Raw genomic sequence first — 13,753 nt, forward strand, 5'->3', positions numbered from 1 at the left:
AGGTAGAGAGCAGTGGAGGGACAGAGTACAAAGCAACCTGAATTATTTTGTTTCAATCTCTATTAACAAAAATATATAAGACCACAATAGCTCCATCAGCTAGGAACCTCTTGTTACCTTAATTCACACTCTGTATTACACTCCTCAAACACATCTGGTACAGTGGGTATAAGTTCACATCTTTGATCAGACACTACCACATGATCACTTTTACGTACGCATGTCATTCTTCTTCTTCGAATACCTTGAAAAGGAACCAAAAAACAGGAATAATGGGCTAAAATAAGAGTGCCTTTTTATACTAATGGATTCCATTCATCATTTAGGAATTTAACTGAGATACCCTATTAACACCAACGATTGTATACAGCAGATGCTGCACAAACATGCTGCTTTTTGCAACTGACTACATTCCAGGTGGAGAACAACCTTGTCCCCATCACCCCTGCCACCTCCCAGCTGTACTACAGTGGTCACACAAGGATAACAACTTCCAGAAAACTGCAAAAGTACAACAGTCCGTTTACTCATCAGGCTAAGTATTCCAAATGCATCATGTCTGTCCTTTGCTAATTACCAAATTTTCAAACCACCATGTTAACTTAAGAGTTTGTGATCCTTTTCTTTAAGGAAGCAGAAAATTTGATCACAGGGTACCTAAAAGATCCGGAGTGCTGGGAGAAGTACCACAGCTAACAGATGCTCTGCTTCTCTAGCACATGAGCATGTCTACAGCCTTACACAAAACCAAAAGAAACTCACCATCACATACCTACAGGCATTTCCAGCACCTGCTAATAGGAATATCTATCAAAAATCTGTGTACATACACTTTATATATACACTTCATATATATTGCAGTTTTATTTTTACACTGGAATAGCCTACAGAATAACAGTTAAAAAATTGTAAGACACATCTTTAAAAGCTTCACTCCATGTAGCAGATAGCCAAAAAAGACAAATAAATATATATGAAAGGCACTAGAAAAATCAGTGACCATCTGGAAGTAGGATAACAGAAGCCTATACATATGAGTAGACATACAATACTGCTTTCTAAAGATTCATTAGACTTGATTCAACTTTTTATAAACCACTCCTATGGCTTCAAAAGAAAGGAGCACAAATGTAGTTTTGAATATAGAATTGCACTGCATAGATAATGAAAATAGCACAACAAAAATCAGAAGCCATTGTGCCCTTATAGGCTCCGTGCACTAAAAGTTTACTGAGTGTGCCAAGTTTCTTCCTTAAAAGTAGGGGTGAAAAATCTGAGTACTTAAGACTAGTCCCTTCCTAAATGCCACCAGGTCTTTGGTTCTGGTGACAAAAGAATTCACAGTACCTTGGCACATCCTGCTGCAGTCTTGCCAGGGTCCATAAGGATCCCACGTAAACAGATCACTTCCATCTTCTATTGGGATATTGAATGAATAACGCACATCAGGGTTGTGTAAATTCCCTACACACAAAACCTTAATTGAGATAAAATGATAGCTGTTTTTCAGTGAATTTGAACATAAAATTATGAATATAATGATCATGTAGAGCGAATTTTCAAACTTATGAAAAAAGTAAACATGCACCTGTAAGGTTAGCTCTTCTTCGATTCTATCAGTGCTGTTAATTCGTTCTATCGTATTGTTTGAACCACTGTACTCAAAAATGGCTCCTTGTATATTGATTTCTCTTTTTGACATGCTTACAACAAAATTTCCATTCAAGATAAAATTTCCATGAATATCAGATAAAGCTATAAGTAAAATAAGATAATGGAAATAAAGCATCTATTTAATTAAAAGGTTCTATTAATAAAAACTCTTAATAGTATATCTTCTTATCAACACTTAGCTTTATTTTAGTCCATGTGTAATACTTTAAGATTGTATCAAACAGTTTCTAATACATTAACTCAATCCTGACCATCAGTAACTTTCACCTGAGCAGCTGTCATGGATTTTCTCTGCATTAACAACACAATTTTCATATTTGTTCTGCTGAAGGGTTGCCTGCAGTCATCACTTCTAAATTTGGTTAGGTTGTGCTACTGTAGAAGGAAACAATAATTATCTGTATTTCTTGCTTATTCTACAGCCCACATTCTTGTATTTGCTAGAGCTACTTTTAGTGAAGTGCCTTTAAAAAGTAAATTTTAAAGTAAACGTAATTATTAAGCATTTCGAAAAATAATTTAATATAATGACCAGTTTTCAATAATAAAGATGAATAACAAGTTAAAAATTAGATTTAAAATAAAGTAAAATTTTTAGTAAATGCATGCTATTCAGGCATTACTACATTTGAAACAGTAGCTAGTGTCAGGTGGTGAGGGTTGTTCTGTGTCCTGTGAGATGCATGTGCAACAAGTGGCAAGGAAAACATTTTGAAAACTCTGTTGTTTGTTGAGTAGGATGGTAATGGAAGAAGAGACAGAAGGAAAATATGCACCAATATTCTCTCAGGCACTTCAGATATAACTAAGTCCTGTGAAACAGAACCACCAGGATTTTTGGTACAATGTGCTTATGAATTCTTTGTTCCTCTCACACACTTGCAAATCTATCAATATGTGATCTCACACTCAGACACAATAGAAAAAGAGAAATGTGAGACAATTGGTAAGTTTGCTGAAGGTCAGACTGCTTTGTTTATAAACAAAGTACATGCTTCCAAGATTTAAAACCACAAATACCTGCATTATTCCTGAGTTCACTTGTGGAGTTTTAATTAACGTTGCCTCAATGAAGTGAAAAATTGACAGAATGATGCAATGTGCTATAATTCCTATTCTCTGACAAATGAACACACACGTTTAAGAATCAGAAACCTAACAACATCTCATTCATTTTACTGAAAACTAATACCTACACAGAGACTCAGGCAAATGATGGTACAATGTAATTAGATATATGCTCTAAAGACTTTATCAGACTTCTGATAATACACATCTAGAGCAGACATCTGGCAAGAGCACAAAAACTATCCATCAATGTTATACACAGGAGGCTTTTACCAAGGTAGTTGTCATCTTCTGGTTTCCCTGAGTAGCTGTGTTGCCGAATATCAATGTTTGTTGCTCCTTTGGGAATTTTTACTACAACATTGTAACCTGCAATGCAATTATTCACAAATTAATTATATACAAAAATAGTCAAATACTAGTAAATATGAACATACATTTAACTAGTTTTATTCACAAAACCCTACAGTGCACCAGTGACAACCACTGCTGAATGCCCTCATGTTTTAGGAAGAAAATGTGAATATCTTCACGCATATAAAATTTCTTTGTTGTTGGCTTTAGTTTTGTTTTTTAATCAGTTGAACTGAACTTTTATTTTCATAACTCATTAAAATTAATTCCTGTGTTCAGAAATATGAATTCAATTCTTTACCAATAACATGAGTTCAACCTACTCAAAAATCTCTAGAGAGGGCACTACTCCCGAAAGCAGTCAGGTATACCAAGTGGGACTCAGGAAACATTGTGGCTCCTCACAAATTAACTGCAAAACTTTGACTGAGTAAGTCCCCTAACATGGAATATTTGCACTCCCTGTTTATAAAATTGGGTTAGCTTTTCGCTATCTCACAAGAGTATTGCATGAGAGCACTCCAAAGAACGACTCCTAAATACTCAAATATTGCAGTGTTGCAGGCCATAGACATCAGTAGATATATCAGATAAACTAGCCATGCTTGATCCACATTTCGCTACTTAAAATGTTACCCCAGTGTGCTCCCTTCATAATACAAATGCTTCACAAACGAGTCATCGCTTCGTCCAGTATCTCCAACTACTATTATGCTAGCCTTGTCATAAGGTAACAAAATAAGGTGCATCAAGATCTCCTTTTTAGAACTGTCGGTCTGCACATCAGCATACGTTAAAAAAAAAAAAAAAGCTGTTTCTCACAGATGCTAATCACAAATTCAAAAGGATTCTTATGTCTAAGAAAAACTGAGTATGGCAAACATTGGAAACAAATAATAAACACAAACATGCAATCCAAAGCATTAATATAATCTTTGTTAACTTTTCCACTTATTTTGCTGTGTTTAACAGTCTTGCTGTGATTTAACTTCAGTTAGCTAAACCTCTGTGGGTAGAAATTTAAATGGTAATATTCTTTTCAATTTCATAACTCATTAACTTCCCAGCGCTTTTAATCTATTAAAACTATGGCATGCATTTAAATGAACATTTAATCTAATCACAGGTTCATCATATTTACCAGCTGGGGGCAGCACTGCAATTGCAAATTGACACATTGCACGCTGCTCTGGATAAATACACAGCCATTTGGTCAATCTTCCAACGTATTAGGAAGAAAAGCAAAACACACTCAAAAAAGCCCCCCATCTCACACGCTGAAAACCTTGTGGTAATACAATGACAGAAGACAAAATATGGGAGTAAACTATAAACAAAACTGCATAGCATGTTGTCAAGGATACGCAGAACAGATCACATACTAAGGCACCGAGAATGAGCATTTTCAAAGAAATCCTCACATACTCTAATCTGAAGCAATAATAATAGCCAACATAATAATGATGTGTACATAATTAGATTAGCATTTCTAAATTGGGAGCTAGGTAAATTAGTATTTCATTGTAATGAATTTCTGATGATTGTTTCACTACTGTTTAAACATTTAATGACAACATTATAACTGTATAAATACAAGCACGTACCACAAGCTGCTATTGTCCAATTCCAAGTTCTGCCTCAGTGAAATGATTCGTGTCAGTATGGAAGCGGACCAGGTGAAGTTAAAAGAAAAAGATCAAGTGCACAGACTTTGGCATATTCTCTTGTGATCCTAACTCAGAGCTCTTTTGGAAAAGAACATTTCCTCAGACAATGTTTTCAGTCATTACCCTAGGGAGGTCACCGGCCTCCCCCATGGACTCTGCAGTTTTAATGATCAGCTAGCTACCTTTTGTTTGCATTGCTGCACTCCTACTTGAGCCCACCTGAGTGATAATCCCAAATGCTTAGCATACTGTCCAATAGTATAATTCAGTGTCACCTTTTATATGCCATAATTCCAAGAATTTGAACATAATTTAAAACATTCAACTAAGTATAAAACCAAAATAATAAATTAAGGTTTTCCTCATCCCAAAACATGGGTTTTTTTTTTCTTCCAACTTCAGTCAGAAGCAAGTAAGTCTGTGACCATGCAAAGCTGATGAACAGCAGAGAGTGAGTCTCAACCATATTTGTATAAATGGCAGTTTCATGTAATGGCCACTTGTATCAAATGTATTTGTGACGGAATTCCTGTGCTACTACCTATAAGCAAAAATATCTTTCATAGTGGTAGAAAACAAAAACACTGACAGTCTTTTACTCAAAATTATCAAACTAACACATTCTTTTCCTTCAGTGTTTTGACCACACATTCAGAAACCCAGCAACTAAAAGCTGATTGTGCTTTCTTCCAACTTCTCAGGACAGACACAAGAGATTACATGTATTTGTATGGGAAGGGTAGCTGTATCCCATCTTTAAGTTTTTTGGTCCTTTTGCTTGGTGCAAGCCCTCTGCCAGGATTTTAAAAAAAAAAAAAAAAATTCCAGCAGGATACTGGGCACACTTTCCTCTGACCAGCAATTCCTTTGTTCTATGAAGATCCTATTTGGCAGCTCTCCAGGTATCATTTCCACTTCGCCTGTGGTCTCTTTCAACCAGTGAAGCGGCATGAAGGAGCCTTTAGGAATCTGATATTAACCTGGAGACTTCTGTCCTTATGTTCTATGCTCTAACTGCTTAACGGCACTGCTACTCACATACAATAGTCTCTCCATACTTCCCAGAAAGGACTACATATAGAAGAACTATCTGTAGCTCTATTAGAGAAACAGAATCAAATAAATAGGAATTACCAGGGTTATTCAGAAGTTTCTCGTTCACTACATGCCAATGAAGAGGAAAGAACATAAACATTGCTGCCCATGTTCTCTGGAAAGAGAAGGCTCACATTTCACAGGCTATCTTTTTCAGTATAGGAAAAAAGGAACCTGATCAGCTGCTCACACCACGGACTTCTTGCTATCTCTTTACACAACCAAAAGGAGATATAGGAATAAGTCCTTCAGCTGCAGAGTTTCAGAGAAGAGAATGCAAAGTCCAAAGCAGGAAGCATTCTTTCTTTTCAAGTACTTTTATCCTCATCATATCTTTTATTTGTGTCTTTTGTTTTGACCTTAGAGCAGATGGATATTTTTTTTTCTCCCCTTGAATGGGTTAGTGTGTCACATTGTTTGCCTCTGCATCCGTGAAAGGGCACATGGGACTGAAATTCAGAGATACTTTTTGTTGATACTGAAGAACATACACTGAAATCCCACTTGCTCAAATGTAAAACATAATTTCAAAGCCATACTCAAATGTGCATTAACATTTAAAAAAAAAAACCAACAAAAACATACCATAACGAGCACTGTTGAAAGTACCTGCAAGAGTCTTACATGAAGAATTATCACCACCACAGATTCCACATTTGTCTCTCATTGCCTTGGAATTCAAAACGTGATCACAGCCTGCTTGCTACAAAAAAAAATAAAAAGTACAATAGCCCTGTGTCACTCAGCCCAATGGAAAACCATGAAAACAAACAATGTAAGCTTCCCACTGACCAAAATTATTCTTATTCACTCTATGTATCTGGTCTTCCTTTGCAATTCACAAAAAGCCTTTTATGGTTTTGGGTGCTGTGATGTAAGGGCAAAACACAATAATGCTGTTGTACTACGAATCTGCAATCCAAATACACTTAATGTGTCAAGAACTGTGTAAGAATATGCAACAGTATGTAGACTTTGTATAAAAAAATATCAACATAGTGTATAAATTTTAAGTTATATTTACATTAAAAAGTCTTGGAATCCTAAAAGCTGTACATATCTGTACATGGTCATTAATTCTTTTAAAGTCTGTCATTATTGCAAAAGAAGCAAAGGAATACAAGTAGACTATGCTGGTTAAACCAGCATAAGCACAATTTTTGTTTACATATCTTTACTTAAACTTCCTTTTCTTTTTTAAATTATGATAAACAGGACAATTCTCTGGCATTTCCTATTTCCTCTTGATCCAACACTATAAAAAAAGGCTACGTTTTCTCCTCATCCTGAATTTACTCAGTTTCACTGCGATCAGCAAAACAACCTGGGCTTGACAAAAAAGTCTTGAGTTGTTATAACATAGCACCTTTTTCCTCCCAACAAAATCTTGTGGCACTTCCATAACTGCTACTACTCAAAGAATGCTGAAATGATCCCTTTCAAGGGTCAGTTCCTCCCAATTTTGCAATGGAATAATAATTATATAATCTATCTACCCTTGGATTTTCTACTTTTTTACTTCTTTGATAGCAGAACTATGATGGCAATAAACACACAGCATGCTTCTTTCCTCCCTTTATGCCAATTTTGGATCAGTTTCTCTCTGCTCACTGGGACAATATTAACTCTCTCACATACGAGGCTTAATGAGGAAAGACTGTGGGTCTTCAGATTCAACTGTATATTCTTCACTTCATTGCCTCCACTTCCAGATCTTTAATTTGGTAGTGATTGAATTTAAGTAAATTCAAAACATTTTGCTTTACATATTTTCAGTAATGGTTATTTGGATGAATATTTAATATCTACTTTAGCATCTCTTAAAATTTATTTTAATAATTAATAAGTTTAGATTTAAATACCCTGCATAAGCCTTGAACACAAAGGTCATTGGTTTCTGCTCCACAGGGAGTACCATCAGCAACTCTGTCCTTCAGCTGATAGTAGGAAGTTGTTCCAGAAACTCGGCAAAAAAGTTTACAGCGATCTTTCATAGAAACTGGAAAGAAAATCCAACAGGTTTCTTGTCTGTTTTAAAAATTTAATTAAAGTAACATTTTTATTTCATTAATTGAAAAAAATTATGATTACTTACTACCACTGTATTTTGGAAGCCAGCGAACAGCAGATGTAAGACCGTTGATATTAAAGTGTTTGCCATCAAATTCAGAGCACTGTTGCTCCCGAAAATCTTTTTTGCCTTTTGGACATGAATCAGTGTTACATGATCGAAATTTCATCCTGCGGCCAACACAGTACTTTCCTCCATTTCTTGGTCTAACAAAAATAGGTGAATGTAAAACACACTCAGTTTCAAAAACTGCTGTTTTCCATGAAAAAGTGGCTTGAGCCACTGATCTAAAGGGGAAAATCTCACATGCCATTCTGCCATCTGTTGCTGACTTCCCCACACACACACTTATCTTCTGTTGCACTGTGCATACATTTATACCCAAGTGAAGAAAATAAAAAGTCCATGTAAAATATTACTGCTGAAGTAGGTGGTAATGAAGCTACTGATGTTTATTAACATCTATTAAGTTTTTATTTTTCTTACAGTCATAATTATTTTGCCTGGGAAAAAGCATTATTAACTTCAGTGCTTTAATCAATTTAGCTGAGATTACAGCCCTATTTTTACAGAAGCAGCACCTCCCCTAGTAATTTGAAATTTTTATTTTACAGAGCGGCAAAGAAAGCAGAGAGAGTTAGGCACTGACACATTCTTTTCTGTAGTCCTAGTATTGGTTTCAGTTTGGAGATCGAAAGAACTGAAAAGGGAAAATTGTGGAAAACACCCCATTTACTGTACAGTCTAAAATACATTTCCTAACTCTTATAAAACCTGCTACACAATAATTCAGTATTAGTAGGCTCTTAGGGAGGGGGTAAAAAAAAAATAAAAAAAAAAATCAATGGCATATTGACACTATCAGTTACTGCAGAATGACAGAGGCATACCCAGTGGAAATCTAGTCTACTGCCTCTTACTCATCAGAGAAAATAAAATAACCTGGGGTCATTTGAGTGAGGTTCATTTATCCCACTGATAATATCAAGATGACATGACTTCCTGAAAAACCCTGAAACTAACCAGGCTGCAGCTATGGTTCTGCTTCTAGAGAAGGGCAAAGTTCTCATTGACTTTAATCACAGAGAATGAAACCCACATTTAATTATTCAGTCAACGAAAGTTTATCATTATAAAGGTAAGTTGTAAACGACACTGCTGTAACCAGTGTTCCTTGTGGGCACTACTGGTGGTGATGGGAAAAAGCCTTAAATCAAAGTAAATCAATGTTTCACAGAAAGATTACCAGGGAATACATCTGTTTCTTTTTGCAGCTTTTACTCCAAAGAAAGCAACTCAATGTTTCAAGAAGTCCTCAGCATTTTGAGTAGAGCAAGAAAAAAAAGACCCTGCCAAAATAAATCTTCAGAAATATCTATAAATATGAATGACACAGTTGGGACACAAGAGTAATCTATAAGTTCTGTGCATATTAGAGTCTGTAGACTTATCTCTCTTTTCAAACATGGCTGAAACAAGCATTTTTTTAATTGGTGCTTCGAACTAATTTGCACAACCCACAATACCTTCATTTTGTTTTGAACCAATCCATTATGTCGTAGTATCTTCATTATGCACTAATGTAAAATGCATTAAAAAACATACTCTGGTCTGTTACACAGCCTGGTGGTGCTCTTGATTCCGCCTCCACAAGTTCTTGAACATGAGCTATAAGGTCCCCATGGTCCCCATTCTCCATCTACAGGACGCATCTCCATTTCTCTGCTCACACAAATTCCATGGCGACAGTGCTGCACAGTTGACAAACAAAATAAAATTTGTAAGTCAAGCAAAAGTTTACTGTATATTTTAGGCACAGAAAGAACAAAATTTAAGAGCTCACTGCTCCTAATCTGATTCTGGACATATTCTAAAGTGTTCAAATTCCTTTAAAATATCTTATCCAGTAGCCATATTTCCACAAATGCTGTGTACAGTTCTTTGCTCTCTATGAAAGCTACTGGATGCTGAATATATCTTTAGGTCTTGTCACTTTATTCATATACCTATATAAGAAACTCAAAATCCTGATCTTGAATTCCTGATATGTTTTCATGCACAAGCTTCAAAAATAGATTTGCAGTCATCCTTTATGTATGAGATTCTTCCAGTTTGATTTGGAAATTCATGCCGATACAAAAAGTGAAAAGGTACGATAACAAACCACCATGAAATTCAGGGTGTTTTGAGCATCCTGAAAGCTAAATATCTAGTGGGATTGTTTGCAAAAGGCAGATAAGCATTTAAGACCTTGCTTATGCTAAAGCAAGATGATGTTATAGATTCATGCTTAAACTTGGACTTTCAGACCTATAACAACAGGTGTAAAATATTTTATATTTTTATTTGTTTATACATTACAATAATTTTATATTTACTTCTAATTTAACAAATCTACCATTACCATTAACATTCAAGTAATATTTAAAGAAATAATAATTCTTAGAGCAAGATACTACATTGCAATGTCTATTGCGTTACTTCAGATTTTATTCCTGCTGAAGAACTATCTAATTTCCAACTAAAAAGTCTATATAAAAGTGCGATTTTCATTTAATCTGCTGAGATTTACACTATTAAGACAAAGATTGCAAGATTATTCTGTTGGTCATGCCAGTTATAAGACTTCACCACCCCCCATCTATAAACTGTTACTACTTATAAAAAGTTGTAATTACTAGCTATTTTTTTTCAGAACAATCAAGTGATCAATCTCTTGCTTCTAAGTATTTATTATCTAAATCCCCAACTCTGCAAATATTTAGCCACTTCAGTGGTTACCCAAAAAGTATATGACTAAAAAGTCTAAATGAGAATCTTATGATTGGTGCATGTGTGACTTTTTTCAAAGAACCTGCAGGAATTACCAGCACTAATCCTACTGATGACTTATGGCAGTTGGAATTCTAATTCACTTGTATGCTTTAGAAAATGCCAAGTGGTATATTTGATCACAACATAGTGCAATAGTTTACATATTAAAATAGACTATTTACAAGATACTATAATGTCAGCACTATGTCTCCTGCTGACTTCTATGTGGATAATGTGTCCTCAACTCTGTCCTTGACTCCAAACAGCCTCTGAAGCATCAAAGACTGCCCACATCTGGAGACAAGACACTGGGCAGGATGGACTACACGGGGTCAGCGCTCATACACAATAGAGAGAATTCTTTATTTTAGATGACTGTTTGCAGACTCAGGATTAGACTGATCATTAGGTTTGTTGTCAGGAGGGATTCTCCTAGTCGTATTGACACAGAGTGGCTTAATTCCATCTTTCCCTGCAGTACATACATGGATCAGTCACTAGAATCATCAGAACAGATTGTATCAATTCAACTGCTTGTTATTTCTGAAGCTTAGGCTTTCCCTGTCTGCTCTCTGTGACACAAACCAGCTTCAAAATACCTTAAAGTCTAGAAGGGTTTTGGTAGCCAAAATCTCCGGCACACAAACCAATTTAAGAATCTCTGATACACAGAAGGTAAAATAATTCAAGGATTTTAAAACTGACTTAAACGTTACGTAGAATTTCTCAAGGGTTATTATGATGTTACAAATTTATTGTAGGAGCTATCAATTAACATAAATTTTGCTGAACACACAGAAACGATGTGTGCAATCTTTCTGAATGTACCTGAACAACACAAAACTCAGATGTTGTTCAGTGGTTTTATCACTGCATAAAATAATTCCTAGAAGCAATTTTTTTCCTAATTAGTATATGCTTTTATTGTATTGATACTTATGCTCATATGCTAACAATCATTTTGCTCTCAGAATAGGAATTTGTCACAGAATCAGATTCTCCTTTGTGAGTTCTGCCCAAGTTCCTAATCCAACTTGGCGATAGAATTGCCTGTCTGTATAATCCTTCGTCACACCGACTCTTGCACATGGGCCATATCTTTTAAGCCCTGAATGCCTTCCTCTAAGAATATGACTATTCAAGATGATTTTCAAGCCCAAAGCAAACAGAACAAAAGCTAGATCTATCTCGTCATACAACCATTTAAATGATCCAGCAAATTGGCCAGATCATCACTTGCTTGATGCCAAGACTAATGCTGTAACTTAACACTAAGAAGACACCATTATTTCACTGCACATCTGCATATAATTTCTCACTGCAGTGCTTACTGTTAATTTTTATTACTTTTTTCAAGATACCCTTAGGGTACCTTTGTACCGAAACCTTCTTGTATCTAGCATTTAATACCTAGGAATAAGAGATAGATAGCCATAAGGTAAATATGAGGAAACATTAAGAACTTGCCTTTCCAAGAACTGTCGTTAACATCTTAGGAAACAATTTGTTACTACTATAGGCTGAAGATTCTAATTCCCCCTTCACAAAATGAATACTGCATCCAAATATGGGACAGCGACCTAGAGTTTAGGTTCTTCTTCCATCCACAAAAACATTTACAATAACTTGAAGGGAGATTTCAGGAAAAGACAGAGTTGTAAAATGAAACTTTATACCCACAACAGCATTATTTTAATCCATAAAAATGCGAAGCACATGTTGACATCTGGGATTTTAATAGCTTATTCAACAAACTTGTCTCAGCTATTATTCTGCTGCATTCCTACAGAAGCAACATGATGAAGTCACAGTAGAAAACGCCTGCACCAGACACATTCCAGATGTTCCTCTGTGCTTGCTTGAATCATTGCTTCACTGAGAATATTATGATATACAGAACTTTCATAAACTTAAATATAATCGCTAACAGTTTTTTTCCCTACGTTGATATGGCAAATATAATGTATGCGTCATGTAAAGTGGGTATCACTCGTAATTCCAAACACACTGATTGCAGCAAGTGACAACTCTGCTCTAGCCAAGGTCAACAGTTGGCTTTCTGTCAAAAAGGCAGAAATTCCGACCCAAATCCACATGCGATTATTATATCTTCAGAGATGAGAGGGAGGGTTAATGGTTCAATTTTGGGATCAACGAACCTCCAGGTACAGAGATTTATATGTATTAATCACCTGCTTATAATAAGCAGTTTTACTCTTGCCTATGCATTAAATTATGATTTCATAAACTGAATTCTGGTACTTCCAACTTATCTCATTGCTTATAGACCCTGCTAAGTTTCCAGGAAAGCAATTTTGAAAGAAATTATTAAAAGTGTTAATTGCCAGACTATGCTCAATTTTGCCTGAATCAAGGAGAGCAACAGATGCATGCAGAACAGGACCAGAGCTCTTCTGAAATCAAGTACTTCATACACAGCCTGGTATGACTCACAGCAGGAAGAGGACTCCAAATTCACTCTTGCTACCTACATTTTCCAGACAACTCCCAGAGATACACATGATTTTTCAAGATCTTGGGGCAAAGATTGAAACACTAATGCTCAGTGTATGAGAACATAGTTTCAGGCATTGGAGCCCTGTGTAGCCTTGCAGAAAAGGAGGCTAAGGTGTCTATTTCCAGACACCAGCATGCTTCCATGCATGCTACAGGTAGCTACTGGTGTTTCTAAAAAGAAAGAAGATGATTGAACGCTGAAGACAAGTCTGAGGAAAAAATGAAAAGGACAAAGCACTGCAGAAGTGGACATGATGGTCTGTATTTTGCCTTTCAAATACCCAATTTTATTGTTCTGATTTCTTTTTGCCTTGTAAAATACAATTTCTTCACTCCTGATATCCAGACAGGGCCCTCAGAATGACTATGAGCCAGTGAATAGCACAGGAAGAGAAAGTTGTAGCGGACTGAATGCGGGAAAGGAAAATGGGCAGAGCCGGTGCCACAAAACAGATAAACACTAAATGCGGTGCTGCAGCACAAGACTAGTTCA

The 13,753-nt window shown here is 35.9% G+C and overlaps 1 protein-coding gene across 1 annotated transcript in view; it reads right to left on the bottom strand.

Moving 5' to 3' along the window:
• ADAMTS20 (ADAM metallopeptidase with thrombospondin type 1 motif 20) overlaps positions 1-13,753 on the bottom strand; it is a 96,971-nt gene that overhangs the window by 45,303 nt on the left and 37,915 nt on the right. The window contains exons 12-19 of the mRNA XM_049814260.1: positions 9,535-9,680; positions 7,954-8,135; positions 7,721-7,857; positions 6,444-6,561; positions 3,016-3,111; positions 1,589-1,755; positions 1,348-1,477; positions 118-244 (exon numbers count right to left, since the gene is read on the bottom strand). Coding sequence (XP_049670217.1) covers positions 118-244; positions 1,348-1,477; positions 1,589-1,755; positions 3,016-3,111; positions 6,444-6,561; positions 7,721-7,857; positions 7,954-8,135; positions 9,535-9,680 — 1,103 coding nt within the window. The remainder of the gene's footprint in view (positions 1-117; positions 245-1,347; positions 1,478-1,588; positions 1,756-3,015; positions 3,112-6,443; positions 6,562-7,720; positions 7,858-7,953; positions 8,136-9,534; positions 9,681-13,753) is intronic.

Source organism: Accipiter gentilis, chromosome 11 (genome assembly GCF_929443795.1).
Source record: "Accipiter gentilis chromosome 11, bAccGen1.1, whole genome shotgun sequence".
Lineage (NCBI taxonomy): Eukaryota > Metazoa > Chordata > Aves > Accipitriformes > Accipitridae > Astur > Astur gentilis.